This window comes from Octopus bimaculoides, chromosome 29, assembly GCF_046866305.1.
Source record: "Octopus bimaculoides isolate indiv1 chromosome 29, ASM4686630v1, whole genome shotgun sequence".
Classification (NCBI taxonomy): Eukaryota; Metazoa; Mollusca; class Cephalopoda; order Octopoda; family Octopodidae; genus Octopus; species Octopus bimaculoides.
In genome coordinates this window covers 18,321,936-18,344,822 of record NC_142956.1, presented here as the reverse complement: position 1 = coordinate 18,344,822, position 22,887 = coordinate 18,321,936, and the positions used below count along the sequence as shown (strand labels likewise).

At 34.2% G+C, this 22,887-nt stretch overlaps 1 protein-coding gene across 1 annotated transcript; it reads left to right on the top strand.

The window, feature by feature from the left end:
• The first annotated feature begins 2,992 nt into the window (after positions 1-2,992).
• On the top strand, positions 2,993-12,066 carry LOC106877984 (uncharacterized). The gene is given in 5 exon segments (XM_089344940.1): positions 2,993-3,187; positions 6,181-7,146; positions 8,119-9,715; positions 9,718-10,426; positions 11,698-12,066. Coding segments are annotated over 3 exon segments (2,244 nt in total). The 5' UTR covers positions 2,993-3,187; positions 6,181-7,062; the 3' UTR covers positions 10,281-10,426; positions 11,698-12,066.
• The last annotated feature ends 10,821 nt before the right edge of the window (positions 12,067-22,887 follow it).

The window sequence follows — 22,887 nt, the reverse complement described above, 5'->3', positions numbered from 1 at the left end:
ATATTTTGTTATTTATTCATTTTATCTTCTTTTACATTCACGCTGCTCCTCTTGCTCAATATTATACTTATTTCGTAATCTTAGTATTTTTCAAACGTAAATCTTCATGCAATTTCGAATATCTTTGTATCTTATCAATAAAGTGACGAAGGCACATACAGATATATAGATACATACATATATACATAAGTATTTCTGCATATGTGTGGGTATAAGTGTATGTGTTTGTATGTCTGCATAAACATGCGTAGGTATGTATATATTTTACGTAAACATATTTAAATTGAAATCAAATAAAATATTTAGTCTTGTGACTTATTCTGAATGGTTACACCCATGAAATCTCCCTCTCACACACACATATACATAAGTATATGCTTGTATGTCTGTATATTAATGGACTGTACATACATGCATACGAACATATATATATATATATATATATATATATATATATATATATATATATATACCTATAATACAAACAATATATGAGTATATGCATATATATGTACATGTATGTATATACGTTCATCTACATGTACATATAGATACATAACTGGGTACATGACGTGGCAAAAGAACAAGGACAAAATGGTAAACAGGGTGCAACAAACAAGCAGGCCACATAGAAACATCCCCTTCATCAGCTGCCACCATTAAAACTCCGGCGTTTCGAAGAATTAAGGCAGTACGCATCGTTAAAATGGTTCTTCCCACGAACACAAATTAAATTGTTTTCGTGGAGGGTAGTGGCGGACGGAAAACAAGACAGGAAAACGAAACGGTGAAATAAACAAACAAAAAGGCTGTACAGCCAACACGTTTGTATGAACAAGAAAACTTCATATAATTGTTGAATAGTTTGACGGAGTCCAGGAAACCGAAACTTGGAAAGCACTATCAGATATTATCATACAAAAGTTTAATAAACATATATCTTCGTAAAACAGTATTGAGTAACTCTTCTGTGCAATGTTAAAATGCTTCTATATATAACTTGACATATAAACTAACATTAGGACATATATGTTTACATGCATAGATGTGCATATTCATACAAACATACGTATGTATACATATATTTATTATACATCCATATGTATGCATATATATATATATATATATATATATATATATATATATATATATATATATATACTATATATATACATATATACAAATAGATAGATAAATAGATAGGTAGATAGGTAGATAGATAGGTAGATAGATAGATAGACAGATAGATAGATAAATAGATAGATAGATAGATAGATAGATTGATAGATAGATAGATAGATAGATAGATAGATAGATAGATAGATAGATAGATAGGTAGATAGGTAGATAGATAGATAGATAGACAGACAGACAGACAGATAGATATAGATAAATAGATAGATAGATAGATAGATAGATAGATAGATAGATAGATAGATAGATAGAATAGGAGTGAAGACACATAAAAAATGGTAAGTTGTTACACCTTTATGGTTGAAATATAGACATGCCTGTGTGTGAGTGAATGTGTGAGTGAATGTGTGAGTGTGTGTGTGTAATAACGACAATAATGATTGTTTACCACCAAATACGAATGCTTAATCATTGCTTTTGCACTAAAATTTCAAGGCGTTGTACGAGAAAAAACTTGAAAAACTGGTCGTCGTCACACTGCTATGTTCAAAATGTTATTTCAAGTGAAACAACAAAAGGCCTTCGTACTTGAAGCATTCAAGGATTCTTTTCAATAAACCTTTCACACTGCATTTCTATGCAATTAGCATTATTTGAACTGGATCACACAAACGCATACATACATACATACATACATAGATTTTTGTTGTTGGTACTCCGTCGCTTTCGACGTCGAGGGTTCCAGTTGATCCGATCAACGGAACAGCCCGCTAGTGAAATTAACGTGCAAGTGGCTGAGCACTCCATTGATACGTGTACCCTTAACGTAGTTCTCGGGGATATTCAGCGTGACACAGTGTGACAAGGCTGACCCTTTGAATTACAGACACAACAGAAACAGGAAGAAAGAGCGAGAGAAAGTTGTGGTGGAAGAGTACAGCAGGGTTCGCCACCATCCCCTGCCGGAGCCTCGTGGAGCTTCAGGAGTTTTCGCTCAATAAACACTCACAACGCCCGGTCTGGGAGTCGAAACCGCGATCCTATGACCGCGAGTTCGCTGCCCTAACCACTGGGCCATTGCGCCTCCACTACTACCTTTATGGATATGACATATAACTCTTTCCTTTACCTCTCTAAGAGGTTTTCCAAGGAAGCTTTGGCAGAGTACCTGCAGTGGTCTTGCTACAGCCCCTTTGCATTTCTTTAGGAGGATTGCTGGGAATCCATAATATATATATGCACGCATACATACATGCATACATACATACACACACACAATCAAAGGTACAATCACGTTTATTTATAAATATATGCGTGTGCGTGTGTATATATATATGTGTATATATATGTGTGTGTGTTTGTATATATATATATATATATATATATATATATATATATATATATATATATATATATATATATATATATATATATATATATATATACATACATACATACACAATTACATACATACACACCTGCAGGTGTGTGTGTCATTACTTGGGTGTGTCCAACTACTTATACAATAAAACAGCCACATAAAAAAATCTAACAAAGGGTTTCACGATTAAGTCGTCTCAAACAAGAGGCTTGGATATATATTTATGTTTACAGAAACCTGCGTATATATATATATATATATATATATATATATATATATATATATATATATATATATATATATATAGGCTGCTTTGTTATATTTTTATTCAATGAATTGAAAACCACTTTCTCATAATAAATTCCAAACGAATTTCACAATTGAATAAACGTATTCATTTTCAAAATCTATGCATTTGAAAAAGAAGTGAGTAAAAATAAGTTCTTGAATAATTAATTGGTGTGGTAGAGTGTTTCAAGCCAGAGTGAAAGGTAGAGATCAAATCTGACAACTTGATTTGTTGAAAAGAAAACCTTATATCCTGATTGACATAGGTATATAGTTTAAGTAAAGGAAAACAAACAACATATTTCATTCGTGCAGGAGAAAGTGAAAACACAACGTCTGACAACTTTGAACGATATCGCCATCTTAATATTTTCTAGTTTTAAGGTAAGTTGTAAACGTTCTTCTCTCAAATCTTGTAGTAGTGGGACACAAATTAAATGGAGCGCTGAAAATAGAGTTGCTTTATTATGATATATATGTACATATATATATATATATATATATATATATATATATATGAATGTGTGTGTGTATGTATGTGTCTGTATGTGCGTACGTATATGTGTATCTACATGTGTTTTGTGTTTATATAGATGTATTTGTGCATGGATATATATATATATGTATATATATATATATATATATATATATATATATATATATATATATATATATATATATATATATATATATATATATATATATATATATATATATGTGTATTATATATATATATATATATATATATATATATATATATATATATATATATATATTTGAAGGTTTGGAGGTGATGTACAGAAATTATATAGAAAAAAAAATTAAGGTACTCAGAAACTTGGATGTTTGTACATTTACAGATTTTTATTAATGTCATATATTAAATGAAGCGCTTTTCACCTAGTCGTGTAGGTTTACACGACTAGGTGAAAAGCGCTTCATTTAATATGTGACATTAATAAAAATCTGTAAATGTACAAACATCCAGGTTTCTGAGTACCTTAATTAATTTTTTATATATATATATATATATATACACGCTGACACGCACATACACACACTCGCACACACACACACGCATGTGAAATCGCATAGCCCAGTGGGGTTAGAGCGTCGGGTTCACAATCATGAGGTAATGATATTTCGATTCCTGCACCAGGCTGTTTGTTGTGTTCTTGAGCACGACACAGTGACGTGCGAGGGATGGCTGCTATGCATATCTAATCGCTGGTCTTATCCGGAATTGTGCCTCGGAGGGGAACTTTCTAGGTGCAAACACATGGTCATTTATGTTGGAAGGGGATACATATGAAAATTTTAATAACATATTATTATTATTATTTTATGTTTGACTTTTGTTTTGCATTTGTACAAGTTGGATCCAAGTCTCACCCAGAGACCTCAAGAGACAACAAGTTAGAAGTTCATGTAGGTGTTATGCCTAGGGTACCATATATTTGGATTTGTACAGTTTTGTTCAAGTGAATGTTTAAGAAACCATAAGAAAATCATGTGTTTGCTTTAAAATTTGAGATCACAGAGACAGTATTTTACGTAGGATATGGGCAGTTCCCATGAGCACTATCTTTTGAACTTCAGCCATTTTGGGGTTTCCTGGTATCTGAGCTAGGTAGTAATCAGCCCGTTTCGCTGTCATTCCCAGGGCACCTATGACAATAGGTATTGTTTTCGTCTTCAGATTCCACATTTTTTTATTATTATTATTATTATTATTATTATTATTATTATTATTATTATTATTATTATTATTATTATTATTATTATTATTATTATTATTGTTATATGTTTGACTTTAGCTTTGTATTTGTACAAGTTGGCTCCAAGTTTCATCCAGAGACCTCAAGAGACAACAAGTTTGAAATTCAAGTTGGTGTTATGCCTAGGGTGTCATATATTTGGTTTTCCACGAAGTATTGTTCTAGAGAATGTTTAAGAAAACATAAGAAAATTATGAGTTTGTTTTAACGTTTGAGTTTACATAGGCAGTATTTTACGTAGGGTACGGGCAGTTCCCAAGAGCGCTGTCTTTTGGATTTCTACCATATTTGGAATTCCTGGTAGCTGGGCTAGCAATCAGCCCCTTTTGCTATCATTCCTACGGCAACTATGACAACAGATATTGTTCTAGTCTTGAGGCTCCACATTTTGCCAATTTCTATTTCAAGAACTTTATGCTTGCTCAGTTTTTGGTGCGTCGATTGTGACAATCATATCGATGTGGACGCATGATTTTTGTCTGAAGACCTTTTATGTAATGTCTGGCCTATTCGCATCTATCTTTCTGCCAGTTTGAACGGTGAGGAATGGGATAGAGTCATTTTCAAGCACGCGAGGTGGCTTGTGTTCCCAATAGTTTTTATCATGGGGCAGATACTCTGAGATACTCTGTAGGCGCAAGAAGACTGTATATGAAAACTACATGATCAATGGTTTCATTTTGTTGTTTACATACACAAGATGTTAGTGGTCACTCTATGGTGGTCTGCGAAGGGAGTTATTCATTATTCATTTTTGCAATAAGGAACAACGGTAACAGCAGCATCGTATGGTCAGGAAATTGATTGTATGCACGAGAATTTGAATAAGAAACAACCCAGCCCAGTGAATAGAGATGACCCAATTTTGCTCCGTGACAATGCACTTCCTCACACTTCTCAAGTTACAGTCTAAAAGTTGAAAAGCCTGAATTATGAGATTTTTCAAGATCCTCCCTATTCTCTTGATATCTCTGCTACTGATCAGCATTTTATTTAAGCATTTTGAGCTTTTCATAAGCAATAAAACATTTTTAAATAGAGAAGAGGTAATTGAAGCAGTCGAACAGTTTATCGCAGCAAAAAATGAATTTTTTCTTTTTAAAGATGGAACATATGACATAATGAAAAGTTAGGTAAACGTCATAAATGAACATGGATCATACTTTGATGAAATAAATCAGTTCTCTAACACTTCTGAAACATTTTATTGTTATTTCAAATACGAAATTTCATTTGAAACAACCTAATATATATATATATATATATATATATATATATATATAGATGCATACATACATATATACATATATGTATGTATACAAACATTGTTGGTTTTCAACCATTGTATGGGTTGCTTAGTTGTAGTCAATGAAATGAATTATATTTTCTCGCAAAAAAAATTCCAAGCAAATTTAATTTCACACTTGACTAAACAAATGTATACAATTGAAAAAAAAAATGATTATAAGAGATTTTGAATAAGTGGTATAGTAGAATTGGAAGTCGGAGGGGAAAATGGAGATAAAACTTTAGGAAATATTAAAATGAATGGCTTTATTTGTTGAGAATAAACGAAGACAACACATTTCAATCTTATAGAAGAAAGCAAAATTGCATCTGACAAGTTTAAAAGATATAGCCAGCTGAATATTCCCTGGTTTTAAGGTAAGGTGGAATATTTTGTTCTTAATTCTTGTACTGGGACACGATTTAAATGTAGCTCTGGGAATAGAATAGTTTTACTATGTTAAACACACACACACACACACGCACACATATTATTTGTGTGTGCGTGCGTATGTGTGTGTTTTGTGTGTGTTGATATAAATATGCATGTATATTCGTACATATATATGTGCATATATGCATAACCATATATACGTTATACACACACACTCACATTTATGTGTGCCTGTGTGCCTGTGTGTCTGTGTGCGTGTGTGTCTGTGTGCGTGTGCGAGTGTGTGTGCGTGTATGTGTGTGCGTGCTTCTTTTATGTTCAGTTATAACGAAACCAATTTTCCATTTATCCAAAGACATTTATCCAGTTACTTTCATAGAATGCAAATTTATGATTAACAATAATTGTATTTTGAGTGAATTCGAAGCTTCGATCACACACACACACACACACACACACACACACACACACACACACACACACACACACACACACACACACACACACACACACACACACACACACACACACAAACAACACACACACACACACTCATACGCACATATTTACTTGCACTATATATCTATATGTATTATATTTATATATTTATATGTATGTATGCATACACACACACACACACATTGCTTCATGTTAAATGTTAGTATGCATCATAACAAACTCCAAATATGCTGAGAGAAAAATTGTGCAGAAGAGGAATCAGATGTAATGTGCAAAAGAGAAGACTTCGTTTGCAAATTATTTTTCCTTCGTTCCTTTTCAGCATCTTTCAATAAAACAACATGGCAATTGATTTGATTACGCAGAGAATTATGCAAATGGACACTGACTATGTTAACGAAATTCTAAAAAGGAACCCAGATAAAGTAAGCTACTCTCCACATTGTCTTTTCAGACTTTATTCTACTCTTTAACTTGTTTCAGTTATTTGACTGCGGCCATGCTGGAGCACCGCTTTTAGTCGAACAAATCGACCCCAGGACTTATTCTTTAGAAGCCTAGTACTTATTCTATCGGTCTCTTTTTGCCGAACCGCTAAGTTACGGGGACGTAAACACACCAGCATCGGTTGTCAAGAGATGGTGGGGGGACAAACACAGACACACAAACACACATACATATATATATATACATATATACGACAGGCTTCTTTCAGTTTCCGTCTACCAAATCCACTCACAAGGCTTTGGTCGGCCCGAGGCTATAGTAGAAGACACTTGCCCAAGGTACCACGCAGTGGGACTGAACCCGGAACCAAGTGATTGGTAAGCAAGCTACTTACCACACAACCACTCCTGCGCCTATATATATATATATATATATATATATATATATATATATATATATATATACATATATATATATATATATATATATATATATATATATATATATATATATATATATATATATATATATATATATATATATATATATATATATATATATATATATATATGTATATATATATATATATATATGTATATATATATATATATATATATATATATATATATATATATATATATATATATATATATATATATATATATATATATATATATATATATATATATATATGTATATGTATATGTATATGTATATGTATATGTATATATATATATATATATATATATATATATATATATATATATATATATATAGCGGATGTAGGTGCTCCTTTTTAAGCATAATTACAATATAAACCTCACCTTTTCACTATTTCTCCCTCACTATCATCATTACTCCTGTTTATGACTTTGATTCACTTTTTCTCTTTCTGTTCTTGTACCACCCTATCTAGACATTATTTGTAATATGTCTTCTTTCTTTTTCAGATCACTATACCTGACAAACACGGTAACACACCTCTCCATGTGGCCTGTAGTGTTGGGAACACGAGCCTAGTGAAGAAGATGTTAATGTTTAAACCCGATATTAATGTGGTAGACAAAGGTCGTAACACTCCTCTACATGTGGCCTGCCGTTGGGGACGCATTGGTGTTATCGAACATCTCCTAGTTACTAAACCTGATGTCACGGTAGTGAATAGTTATGGGAACACACCCCTACATCTGGCCTGTATTAATGAACACAAAGACGCTGCTAAGATACTACTACAGTCCAATCCAAGAGTTCCTGTGGTGAAAAATAAATGGAAAAAAACTCTGAATTTGCTCAATAGTGATGAAAGCAGAGACATTGGTGAAAAACAATCACAATCCAAATCTAAAGATCCTGTATTGAAAGAAAGTGGGAAAATATCTCCGGATCAGTTCGACAGTGGTAAAATTACTGACGATGAGGAAGAACTAAAAGAGCCTCATGTCGACTTGGTGAATAAGTACAAACACACACCTCTGCATTTGGCGTGTATTAATGGAAGTACAGGCCTAATTAAACAGCTACTACTTTTTAAACCTGATATAAATATGGAGGATAAATATGGTTACACACCCCTGCATTGGTTTTGCTCTGGTGGACACACAGATGTTGAAGTGCTATTAACGTCTGAACCTGATGTAAATGTGACAGATAGAGATGGTAATATACCTCTCCACTTGGCCTGTCGTGGTGGGTACACAGACACAGTAAAACAGCTACTGCTCTCTAAATCTGACATAAATCTAGTGAATAGTGATGGTAACACATCTCTACATCTGGCGTGTGGTCGTGGACATGCAGACACGGTGAAGCAGCTACTGTCATTTAAACCCAATATAAATTTGGTGAATAATGATAGTAATACACCGCTACATTTGGCCTGTATTCGTGGACAGACAGACATGGTGAAACAGCTACTGTTATCTAAACCTAATATAAATTTGGCGAATATTGATGGTAACACACCACTACATCTGGCCTGTGTTCGTGGACAGACAGACATGGTGAAGCAGATACTCCTGCTTGAACCTGATGTAAATGTACTGAATAATGATGGTAACACACCGCTACACCTGGCTTGTCCTGATGGATACACGGACATAGTGAAACAGCTATTACAGTTTGAACTTGATGTAAATGTGGTGAATAGAGATGGTAACACACCTCTACATTTGGCCTGTGGTCATGGACACGCAAACATAGCTAAGCACCTCCTATTCTCTAAATCTGATGTTAATGTGGAAGATAAAGATGGTAACACACCATTACATCTGGTTTGTCGTTGTGGACACAGAGACATACTGAAAGACCTACTACTGTTTGACCCTGATATGAATGTAGTGAATAAAGATGGTAACACGCCCCTACTTCTGCTCTGTGTTCACGGACAAGTAGACATGGTAAAACAACTTCTGCTGTTTAATCCTGATGTAAATGTAGCGAATAAACATGGCAACACAACTCTACATGTGGCTTGTGGTCATGGACACGCAGATATCTTGAAGGAGCTCCTACTAGCTAAAGCTACTGTCAATGTGGAGAATAAAGATGGTAACTTCTAGCGTGCCGTAGGGGACATACAGACATGGTGAAACAGCTAATCTTGTTTGAGTCTGATGTAAATACCACGAATAAAGATGGTAACACACCGCTACATTTGGCATGTGATCGTGGACACATAGATATCTTGAAGGAGCTCCTACTAAATAAAGGTGCCGTCAATGTGGCGAATAAAGATGGTAACACACCCCTACATTTGACATGTGTTCATGGACTCACAGACATAGTGAAGCAACTACTACTCTCTAAAGCTGATGTAAGTGTTGTAGATAAAGATGGTAACACACCTTTACATCTGGCCTGCCTTGGTGGACACATGGACATGGTGAAGCAGTTATTGCTCTCTAAATCTGATGTAAGTGCGGTGGATAAAGCTGGTAACACGCCCCTACATCTAGCCAGTGCTCAGGGACACACAGACATGGTAAAGCAGCTATTACTCTCTAACGCTGATACAGATGCGATGAATAAAGATGGTAAGACACCTCTATATCTGGCTAGTAGTAATGGAGACATAGACGTGATGAAGCAGCTCCTACTATACAAACTGAAGTAAATGTGGCGAATAAAGATGGTGTCGCACATATATATCCGGCATGAGTTGGGAAAGCACAGGCGATGTGAAAGTGCTCTTGTTGTCAAAAGCTGAAGTCAATGTCGTGGATAATCGTATTACCACATCTCTGCATTACCTTTTCTACTGTAAGTCAGCAATAATCTACAATATCCAAATCATTTTCATTCATCTTTTCAATGTAGTTTTATTGAGTCGTTATCTGCACAATCCCACCATGGGTTGCTGTGAGACTATCTTTTACAGCATGTTGTTGTATCTGAGTAGATTCTTTACTTCATCTCACCTATTACCTCAGTGTTATGGGTTCAAATTCTTTCACTTCATTCAGTTCATGTAAAACATTACATTTCGCGTAAAATACCCCTTTCTTTGACCCTTGTAGTAAATACAGAATGATTACCATACGATTTTTAGTTTTGTCTCTTTATGTTGCAAGTTCAAATCCTACCAGAGTCTATTGTTACTCTGGAATCGGTTAGATGTGCGCCAGTAATGTCCCTGGATCAATGTTGTCTGTCGTAGCCTCGGGTTAACCCAAACATTGAAAGTGAAATTGTGGAGAAGCATATTAGATGATTTGCACTTGAAAGAGACAGCTTCGTCACATATTGCATCAGGATATAAATGTCTGTGGAATACTCAACCATTTATATAATAATACATTAAAATTGATTAAGGAACCATTATATCAAATTAACTAATTGTTATGTACACGTAAACATTTATTGTTTACAAATATAGTTTTTATATGAAAATGTTAGCTATTGATTTATGGATGTGTCCATTTTTGTGGATTTTACTGAACACTTTTGATAATTAATGAGTTGTTAATTAAAGGATTAGTGAGGTTATAAAATGTGAATCATCTAACCATATTCTGAAATGTTGACATTTTAAAATTTTACTGTAGATACAGTGAGTTATATTTGAATATCTAAGATGGAAATCTATATTTAAGAGGAAAAGAGGTCCACAACATATACGTGTAAATAAAGTTAATACATAAACACACACTTTTATTTAACCCATTTTAACCATTTCATTTTTCGTAACATATTACTACTTTTAAAAATACCTCTGTGTGTTAAATAATTTCGCAAATAATCAAGAATTTGGAGTGATTTAGTAAAATGACTTTACAAAAGGTTCTTGCATCTAATTAAGATGGAAAGTTCAAATTTAAATTTGAATTAAAATTATTAAAAACAGATTACATAAGATAGAACAAAAGACAGTCTTCAAGAAATTTGGTAAAGAAAGAATGTTAAATTCTTTTCTAGAGAATATTTCTTAACTGTTTCCTGATTCTGAATATTTCTTAACTGTTTTCTGATTCTGATATCTCTAATAAAATGTACAGACATAGAATTCTATATTTACTATTTTACTATTTCAGATGGGCCCCAAGTCAATACCATAGATTCATCTTTGGTGTCCAAGTACCAGCAGCTCAAAGAACAACCACATGTACAGTATTTCTGGAGTTACGTTGAAACATGGTCTTTGAATGTGGCAACACCACTTGTAAAGAATGTGGAGTACAACTTCAGCAGTGATCACACATTAACTCCTATATTCTGATTTAGGAGTTAATGGTTTTCGTCTTTATCACTCACGTTCAATCAGAGCACTACCCCTGATCACACAAACCAAACAACCACATCTGAATTGGAACTCCATCATGTTTTATAAGATTTTCTTTTTATCAAACTTGAGAAATATTTAAACTATAACATTAACGACAATAAAAAAATCCTCATTTGTATTCTTCTATTCTTCTTTATGTTTAACACACACGCAAATACATGTGTGTGTGAGAGAAAGTGAGTGAGTGTCTGTGTGTCAAAATCACATAAGAGTAAAAGTTAAGGCAAGTCTCTTTCTTTTCTATTCTTGTACTTTCCCTTTGTTAAAAGGTGTTACCCAAATCGCCCAATGATCCTCTATTATTGTACACGTGCTTAATTGTTGTTCTGTTTGGCTACGCTTTTCAGGATCTTGATTTAGCTTCTCTTACTTCGTGTAGTATATTTTGTTTGTTTATTCCCTCTTTTACTGTGCGATTTTTACCTACATATATCATATATCTTTATGCCTAAACGGTATTATTTACCCTACTTTGCACATTGATCTTAACAGCTATGTGTATGTGTGTGTGTGTGTGTGTGTGTGTGTGTGTGTGTGTCCTAGCCAAGCGAGAGCAACATGGAGGTGGAAGGATAAGATTGATGGAACAATCAAGGCTAAGACACAGGCACTGAGAGATCGGAATGATGTTGGCTGTAGGGAGAACTACCTATTTATTAGAAAGGTATCTAAACATCAGATGTATGTGGCCAAAAGTCTAGCAGAAAGGAAGTGATTTTCACGTGTGGTACAATGTAAGGTTCAGAGATGCGAAGTGTTCAGGATTGCGAAACAGTGCGCGAGAAAGAATTGGTGAAAAGGGACTTAGGCTCAAATTCAGACAGCTATGTGAAGTTTGTTGCCCAATCCCTGGTCGGGAAAGGTTGCTCGTGAAATGTCATATGTGTGGCAGCAGGATTCGTTTTAGTGGAAGCTGTGAACGCCTACTATAAATAAACTTTATCTTTCTGCCATAATCGAATATTTTTTTTTTCCAAACAATTTTGTTTTTGGATGGGATTCTGTGTTTTCTTTTCCATTTATGCAAACTATGAAAGTAAGTCCGAACACTCTGTATATAGCACTGAGATTAGAACCAGGAAGATTCCTCACCGCCATTAACAACACCTACAACAACAACAGCAACAAGGCTCAGTGGAAATCATAAAGAAAATTATTATTTACATAATGAAACGAGTTGAGAGGAGTGTGTCTATAGAAGATAATATGGCATTAAATAAGTTAAACAGGCCAACGGTGATGACATTAGAAGCTAGAAATGTTGAATTTATTCTAATAACAATAACGACGATGGGATTATCACAGTAATTAATAAATAATTTCCATGGAGCGAACAGAACAACAATTAAAACGGAAGAACAAGCAAAAAACAAAATAGCATGTTACGATATGTGTGCGTGTATGAGTGTGTGTGTGTATGCATACATAGGATACGAAAGCGCTAAGCAATGTGTATAATTACCAGCTTGTTACCAGTTCAAATATGCTTGAGGCCTACTCGAACCCGTAAGAAAGCCGTTCAAAGCATATTGTTATATTGGGGAAAATTTCTCGCTGTAAATACATAGGTGTAAACACACCATAGCCTAATGGTTATGGTGTTACACTCAGTAAAACACGAGTTGTTCTGCAATCATTTCGATATTTGACGTGTGGCATACTTCTGCACCTGTACAGGTAATGTCGATTTCATGGCAGTGAGTAAATTTACGCGCAGCATAACCCCACCCCTAGCAAATATATATATGTTATCTTTTATTGTTTACATGTTTCAGCCATGCTGGGCACCACTTTGAAGAATTTTAATCAAGTTTATCGAATCTAGCATTTGTTATTTGTTTTGTTAAGCCTGCTATCATTGTATCGGTCTCTTATCTCAAACGACAAAGTTACGGATGCGTAAACACACCTACACCGGTTGTCAAGCTGTGGTGAGGGGGTAAAGCACTTAACACACATACCTATATGATGGGCTTCTTTCAGATTCCGTCCACGAAATCCATTCACGCTTTATATATATATGTATGTATATATATATATATATATTTATATTGTTGTACTTGGGGATGGTCATATTGCCAGTTTAGCCAATAAAAACACACGCACTATATATTTGGTGTTATTTTGCTTCAGCTTTATATTACATTACATTAATCCTATATACATATATACGACGGGCTTCTTTCAAATCCACTACCAAATCCACTCACAAGGCTTTGGTCGGCCCAAGGCTATAGTAGAAGACACTTGCCCAAGACCTGCAGAGATAGATAAAGAGAGAGGGAGAGAGAGAGAAAGAAAAAGAGAGAAACAGCGAGAAATAGGGAGATACAAAGACAGTCTAAAAGAAAAAGAATACAGTCAGATATAAGACTGACAAATAGACAGGTAGAGAGATAAATACAAAACAGAAAAGAGAAACAGAGTGATGAACCGAAAATAACTGGACAAGTAGATAGACAGACATACAGACATACAGACAGACAGACATACAGACAGACAGACATACAGACAGACAGACAGACAGATAAATAGATATATAGATAGATAGATAGACAGACATGGATAATTTGACTGATAGATTGATAAACACTGTTGTCAGAGAGATAGACAGATGGAAACACACATTTATAGCGTATTAAAAGTAGCAATTGTTGCCCTCCTCCCAGGTATCAAGAAGCACTCTACAACAGAGAGCACCGGGTGTTTCATAGAAGAAGGCCAATTCCGATCCTGGCAATCTTGTATGAAGGGGTCCTCTCCCAGTATACAAGTATACACTGACTTCTTAAAATATTTATCGGATTCTCATTTATGTGACAGATTCAGTTTTCACTACTTTGATGGCATCGATTAATTGAAGTTAGTCAGTCCCCAGAGCAAGTAGCTAGTAGCCTGCAAGTAGCTAGTCAGTCCCAGAAGCAACTAAAATTATTCTGGGAATTGCGAAAGGACATAGGAAAGAAAAACAACAAAAGCAAGAGATATGAAAGCCAACGCTCCCCAAATAGTTCCTGTACAAGTCATAATTAATTGATTAATTATGTATGCGTATATGTAGATATGTGTATATCTATCTTTCTAGTTATCCATGTATATATATATATATATATATATATATATATATTGATAGATAGATAGAGAGATAGATAGACAGACAGATAGATAGATAGATAGATAGATAGATAGATAGATAGATAGATAGATAGATAGAAAGATAGTCACGCACACACACACATATTAATATATATACACGTGTGTATGTGTGTGCGTGTATAACGATAAATAGACAGAAAGATAAAGAGATAGATAGAAAGAAAGAAGTCATTGTCTCTAGTTCAAATTCTCTTAGGTCATTTTCTCCGGATAACCTAGCAATGACCATTTGCCATTAAAGACACAGATGTATGCGCGCACACGCACATCTATATAGATTGCTGCTCCAAAGCTTCATTATTCAGTTCGGCATCGAAGACTTCGGTATGGCTTTGTGGAAGAACATGTAAGTACACTGCTTATATATGTTCAAAAAATTTTAATTTTGTATTTAGTTTTAGTTGTGAAATTACATTTCACATCTACTCAAAGGAGATTTTTTTCGGTTTTGGAATTATTATATGCTTGCTAAAATTTGTTTTTCCTAATAACGAATCTTTTTCTTATCTTACTTTTTCTCTGTATTTTTCGCCGTTTTGTACTATTCCAGTTCTCAAACACTTGAAATTACAACACTGGAAATAGGAAAAATACTCCTCCAAAATTCTCTGATTTTAAATTATCGGTCGTAACATTTCTTAAGCATGCTACAGAGGAATGATCATTAATGAAGTTGAATAAGTCTACAATTGTTTTGTATTCCATGTTTTTGCTCCTTTTTCGTAATTAAATTTCTTTTTCTATGATTATATTTATATAAATTACCATTTTTAGTGGTGGTTGTTTGTGTTTGTATGGATCTCAGAACATTGTTTTGCTACGGTTCCTATAAAGCTGCGAGGACGGTAGATGTTCTACCTTTATTTTACTACCTTCAATAATTGCAGGATTTCCTGAATGCCCTGCATAGTGCATTTCGTATGTTTCCGTCAGTTTCGGGACAGCTTCTCTGCTCCCCACCACCAGTCGCAATAGGTTCGTAGCTGCTACAAAGAGCGCCCGGAAATTGTGCACTCTACCGTAATGCCCTTTCCTACTCTGCCATTTTGTGGTGAAATTTCCCACGGAGAATCTCAGCCTCGACGAATACATGTGGGATATTGTTAGTCCGACTATGTCTGTTGGCAGTTGGTAGTACTCCAATGCATTTCGGAGTAACTGGCATTTCCAGAGATTGGTCTAAATCAATTTTGGCGAGATGAGGGTCACTTTGGAACTCTGTAGGGTCATGCAAGGAACACATCAATGAAAATTAAACCAAAAATAACGGAATGTACAAAAAAATAAGTTGGCTATCCTTATTTATAATGAATGTCTTATTTCTTCCTGCGCTACATCAATAAGTTAACTCAATAATGCTTTTGAAAAATAAAACGAAATCTATAATAACTTGTTTTTATGCATTAATTCATTCCTTTTGAGGAATGAATTAATGGGTAGCCAAATTATTTTTGTAACATCCCCCCCCACTTATTGTTGGTTTCATTGTCACTGATATTTCACTCAATATATCTCTAAAAGCTTAATCAATCGAATATAATTTGTTTTTAATTGTTTTCCGTTAATGTTTTACGACGTATTAGAACTTATTGTTCATTTTTTTAAACAAAATATTTTAAATTGTTTCTGTCATTAATGTTTTCAATGTATTATAATTAGTTGTTATTGTTATTTTCTTGTTATTAAAAGCAAATACAAATTTGTCTGATTTTATGTTTTAACATACCATTTCCACGGTTGGTGGTGCTATTCTGTAACTTTATCTTTCAAGTTGTCTATGCCACCAATTTTTAGCTATCTCTATTGAACAGCTGCTGTTATTTCATCGGAGACCTAATATTATAATTTCCTGACCGTAAATAGGTAGATGTGAAAAAAAGGTGGAAAATAGCCGAGACAATAAAATAAATAAATAAACTCAACGATCGTCAGCAGCAGCTACGAAACTTAATTGCAATCCAAAACACTCTCTTTCCGCACTAAATGCCTTGGACACTTACATTTGCAAACAGTTTTTCAATTAAGAAAAGTGAAAGTATTTTGTACTCAGGTTATATTCTCAAAGAATATCCAATATGCCCCGGAAAATTCAACTGTCCGGAGTAAGTGAAATCAATGATAAATTCATCGCATGAAACAGGGAGCAATCTTTGTCCTTCATAGAATCTGAAAAAGGAATGAAATAATTATGGAGTGCCTGATATTTTATATTTTATTCTTTTACAGGTTAATGTGGCGACAAAATCTCCATGTTATGTTCACCTTTGTGTTGATACTGTACATGAGAATACTTTTGGAGGCTCATGCTGGTTCAGACGTTTGCAGTATTTGTCAATGTGATTTTGGAGGAGTTCTGCGAATACATTGTGACCATCGCAATTTGACTTCTGTTCCAGAAAATATTCTCCAGAATGTTAGGATATTGTAAGTATTGGACATTCCTTTTTTTTACATATTTTCCACATTCAGTGTTTGAAATCCTCATTGATTATGTTCTAAGCAAATACCTTATTGTGTTGATTTCACGGCTTTAAACACCATGTTATGTTGCAGTAAAGGAAGCCGATATGTTACTAGCTATGAAGACAAGTAGACTGTTTTTCAATATATATATTGACTCATCTCTAATTTCCATGTCTAAGCGGTTGCACGGGTTGTGTTACACAGAAAACTGTCTCACGAAATTCCGACTGACAAATCGATGTTCCTACTCCCACACTATTTTCGGTATTCTTTGCTATTCTGCTTACGCATGCGTTCCACGACTGTGATAAAGGACGTCCTCTTACAGTTCAGAACTACTCTACGAGTATTCAGTTTTCCAAACATCCGACTTGTCGCTTCGAGTTATGTATGTATGTATGTATGTATGTATGTATGTATGTATGTATGATTTTTCGTTGTGCTTAATTTGAGTTCTTGAGAGATTTCAAGCCGGTTACTAACAAAGCGACAAGACATTTTAAGTTAAATGAGTTCCCGGTGTTTGTAAATATATGGTTGAGTTGGCTTGTTGGTTGAACTCTCGATGCGTACACCCAAGTGTGTGGCTCTATTCACATAAGGATCAGTTCCTTTCTCTTGTTCTTTTAAACCGAGTATTTCTATATAAATACAGGCATATATATGAGTATATGAATGCACATATATATATACATGACTGACAGCATAAATGGCATTGGGGGTGACGGATTTAGTGGTGGTGAAGTTGTTTCCGTCTGCTCGCATTGAAGCTCTGGTTTATGAGGGATAAGGATGATAAGGATGGTGAAGATGACGATGATGCTCATCACGATGATGATGATGTCAACTACAACAACGACGAGGAGGAGGAGGAGGAGGATTATTGAGGCTGCAGCTATTCCTTGTGATTATGATGAGGAGGAGGACGCTGATATAGAAAGTAAAAAAAAACACTATAATAAAAGAGGAGGATGAGAAAACGAAGAAAATTAAAGACGAGTAGACAGGGAGAAATATGGAAAAGATAAAGAAGACTAAAGTGAAACGGGGGACGTCTATCTATCTCTCATTCTATCCCTCTATCAATTTATCTATCAATCTATAGCCGGATATGTAGGTAGATAGATCGCCAGAGAGATAGACACACACACACACGCACACACACACACACACACTCTCTCTCTCTCTCACACACACACACACACACACACACACACACACACACACATACAAATATATGTTTACGTATATGTAACATATATGTACATTCATTTATTCATTTAGTTCTTTCAGCAATTTTACAGCGGCCATACTGCAGCACCACGTTTATTCCAAAACATCGACCCCAGGACTTATTCGTTGTAAGACTAGTACTTATTCTATCGGTGTCGTATTCCGAACCGCTAAGAGAAAAATAAAAATAATGATGAAAATAGTGGTGCTTGTGATGTGTGTAGTAGTTGAAGTTATTTGGATGGTAGGTGATACGCAATAAACCCCATGAGAGCAGGAACGAATATTCTGCTGAGATTTCAATATTATATATGAAGACATAAGAGAGAAAAAATGAAAAAAGGAGAAGGTGAAAGCCAATAGGTGTGCCCGAAAGAGTAAAAGCAGAAATCTAGAATTTAGAATTTATAAAATTTGTTGATCACTTTGTCAATGTTATGAATTTCACCTCTCATTCACTTTCATCTGTTTAATGTTGAAGGTATTTTTATCTTCTATTTCTTTCTCTTCAATTTCTGAATCTTATTGTTTAGACATGATATTTAAAATTTTATGACTAAATTCTTCTATTTTATTTCTTATGAATCCTTACAGAAAACTATCAGACAATAAAATCTCGAAAATCGAAAGAGGATCATTCGAAAATCTACCCAGTTTAAAGATTTTGTAAGCTGGATCAGTCTCGCTGATACCATTTTCTTGATTCTATATTTCTAAATAACTAATGAATTCCCATCTTTCTTTCTCACCCTTCTTCTTGACATTCTCTAAATCCCATTCTCTTGCTATGCGTGTCTGTGAATGGGTGAAGGTGATTGAGAATATGAATGTCTGCGGTTGACATCGTTGTTTCATCCCTGAATATGAACCACTGTCTTCCACAAAGAGCTGCGCGAAGTGTCCCTTAAAAGCCGAAAACATCTGTTTATGCTAAAGTAGCAGACAACTCACCTGATTTATCAAGAATCAAATTGTCGTTCGTTGTCGCGTTGTACCTTCACACATGACTCGGATATCTTAAGCTGAGACACATGTTAATGAAAGTAAACACCATATATATATATATATATATATATATATATATATATATATATATATATATATATATATATATATATATATATATATTGAGTCATCCCATACATAATGCAGTTTCCATGAACTAGAAGTCGGAAGGGGAAGGGACACACGAACTGCATGAGCTTGCGATTAAAAGAAGGTAGTAATTTTATCATATACATATTCTTAGTGCAAGTTTTGTAGAGTGCAGTTCGACTTTAACGGTATTTTTTGAAAGCTTTAATAGAAGTGACAAAATAGGATATTCGTTATATTTTTCGTAATGAGTTCAATAAATGTAACAACGCAATGGAAAGTGCGTGGAATATTAATGTAGTATATGGGGATCGGACAATAATCGTAAGCAAGTGTCAACGGTGTTTTTCAGAAATTCAGAGCCGGAAATTATAGCCCAGAAGACGAGCCTCATTGTGGAAGATCTCTAGAGCTCGACGAGAACGTCCTACGAAACACTTGTGGAACAAAATCCCTTCGTAACTGTCGAGGGACTAGCAGAGAAGCTTGGATTTGGTCATTCAACCATTCATAGACACCTATGTGCCATCGACACAATGAGCTAATCAGGTGACTCTGTCTCTCACAAACTTCCCGAGTTTTAATCGCGCGAAGGGGGTAAATTACTGCGCTTCTTTGCCATTACCTTTCACAAATGAACATTTTATAGACAAGATATTGACAGTTGATGATAAATGAATTCTCTATAAAAATTTCAAGTGCCGAAGACAGTGGATAGGAAAGGAGAAACACCGGCATCTAGGCGAGAGATGGTTTTCACACACGTAAGGCGTTTGTTGGGATATGAATGTCTTACTTCACTTTGGGCCCGAACCAAACGATAAAAAAAGGTCTACTACTACGGGCAGCTTCAGCGGCTTAACTCAGTGCTAGAAAGAAAATGATCATTTTTAATTTCAAGACGAAATGTGTTCTTCCATCAGGCCATATATATCAAAAATGATGTCCCAAAGGCTGGGGCAGTTTGAATGGGAAATGATGCCCCACTTACCATATTCGCGAAACAATACACTATCTGATTATGATTTGTTCCGTAATCTTCATTTGGATGGAAGATATATGAATTCTCGAGACGAGGTTAGTACTAGAGAAGTGTTTTCCGTGACGGACAAGGGGATTTTGAATGAGCAGCCTTGCACGTCTACCAGATAGTAGGAAGAACATTGTAGAAAATGAACGTGTGTATATTTTAGACTAAAAATAACGTTGTTTATCTTGTTTGAAAAATAAATGATGTATAAATGACCGCATTATTTATGGGATGATCTAATATCACCATAGCCTTCACTCCTCATTATATCTTCATCTTCATCTAATTCTTGCACATCTACTTCCTTTTCTTCTACATCTGCATCCACGTATTAAAAATTTTGTGACTAATCGTTTACTATATTATTACTCACCATTTCTCTTCCATCTTGCAGAAATATGTCCAATAATTTAATCTCCATTATTGAATGTGGATCATTCGAAAATCTTACCAGATTAGAGGAGTTGTAAGTTTGATCATCCTGATATTATTTATTTGATTGTATATTTCTACATATTTTGTCTTCCCATTTATCTTTACTCTCTCCTTGATCCTCTTTCACTATGTGTGCGTGTGTGTGTGTGTGTGTGTGTGTGTGTGTGTGTGTGTGTGTGTGTGTGTGTGTGTGTGTGTGTGTGTGTGAAATTGTTTAAGGATATGAGTGTTTGTGGTTTACACTTGTGTTGTGATATATATAAATTGATGTGAACAACGTGAAAACTAATGATTAAAAACAAAATTCTCCAATACGGGGAATCACCATGTTGGACAACGAAGGAAATCCAGAGGTCCAGATCTAATTATATTCGACAATTAGACACCAGTAATAACATGTAGAATATAAAACCAAGTTAAATCCTTATGTATGATAAGTAAATTGAAATATCCTTTGGCAGAATTCCGAAAAATTCAGTAATATTTGACAACAAAAGATAAATTAATATGATTTTATATGCTTTTATTCTTATTTATTGTATCGTAACATGATTTGATGTGCTTTTAACGGTTTTCTATTGATTTTATATAATTCACCTTTTTCATGGCGTTTTATCATCGCCAGTTTATCTTCTAGCGTTTTAGCATGACGTTTACTACTTTCAATATGAATTTTCCTAAGAGCCATGGGGCAAAAATAAATTAATTGTGTCGAACAGTTCCTTTTAGAAGACTTACCTCGAATTTTTATCCCTTTATTTGTCACTCCTTAATTCGGTATCTGAACCCAACATATATGATGCATAGTTTTCGTATATAACATTTACATGTAATTTTGTTCACTGTTTTTACAAAATTTCTATGTATGTTTATTTGGTTGTGTATTTAAAATTATGCTGTGAATTTCTATTGATTGCCTGGATTTATTCCTTCAAAAATTTCCTTTATCCTTCGATTTAGCTCGCACTGAGCAGTCCTTAATACAGTCTGTATATTGTGAAGTATACTTCAAAAAATATACTCCATCAGAAATTTAAACTTTATATATATATATATATATATATATATATATATATATATATGCATATATATATATACACACATATATATATATATATGTATGTATGTATATATATATATATATATATATATATATATATATATATATATATATATATATATATATATATATATATATATATATATATATATATATATGTATGTATGTATGTATATATGAGGATTTCGTGATGAGATAAAAAAAACCAAGGCTGTGTATAATATAGAACATTTATAAAAAGAGACATTCTTTTTATAAATGTTCTATATTATACACAGTCTTGTTTTTTTTATTTATCTCATTAGGAAATCCTTATATTCACACGCTGATATATGACTTACGTTGAACCCCTTATTCACATAATCACTGAACCTGGAGCTTAACTGTCGTTCGTTGTCGCGTTGTACCTTCACACATGACTCGGATATCTTATGCTGAGACACATGTTAATGAAAGTAAACACCATA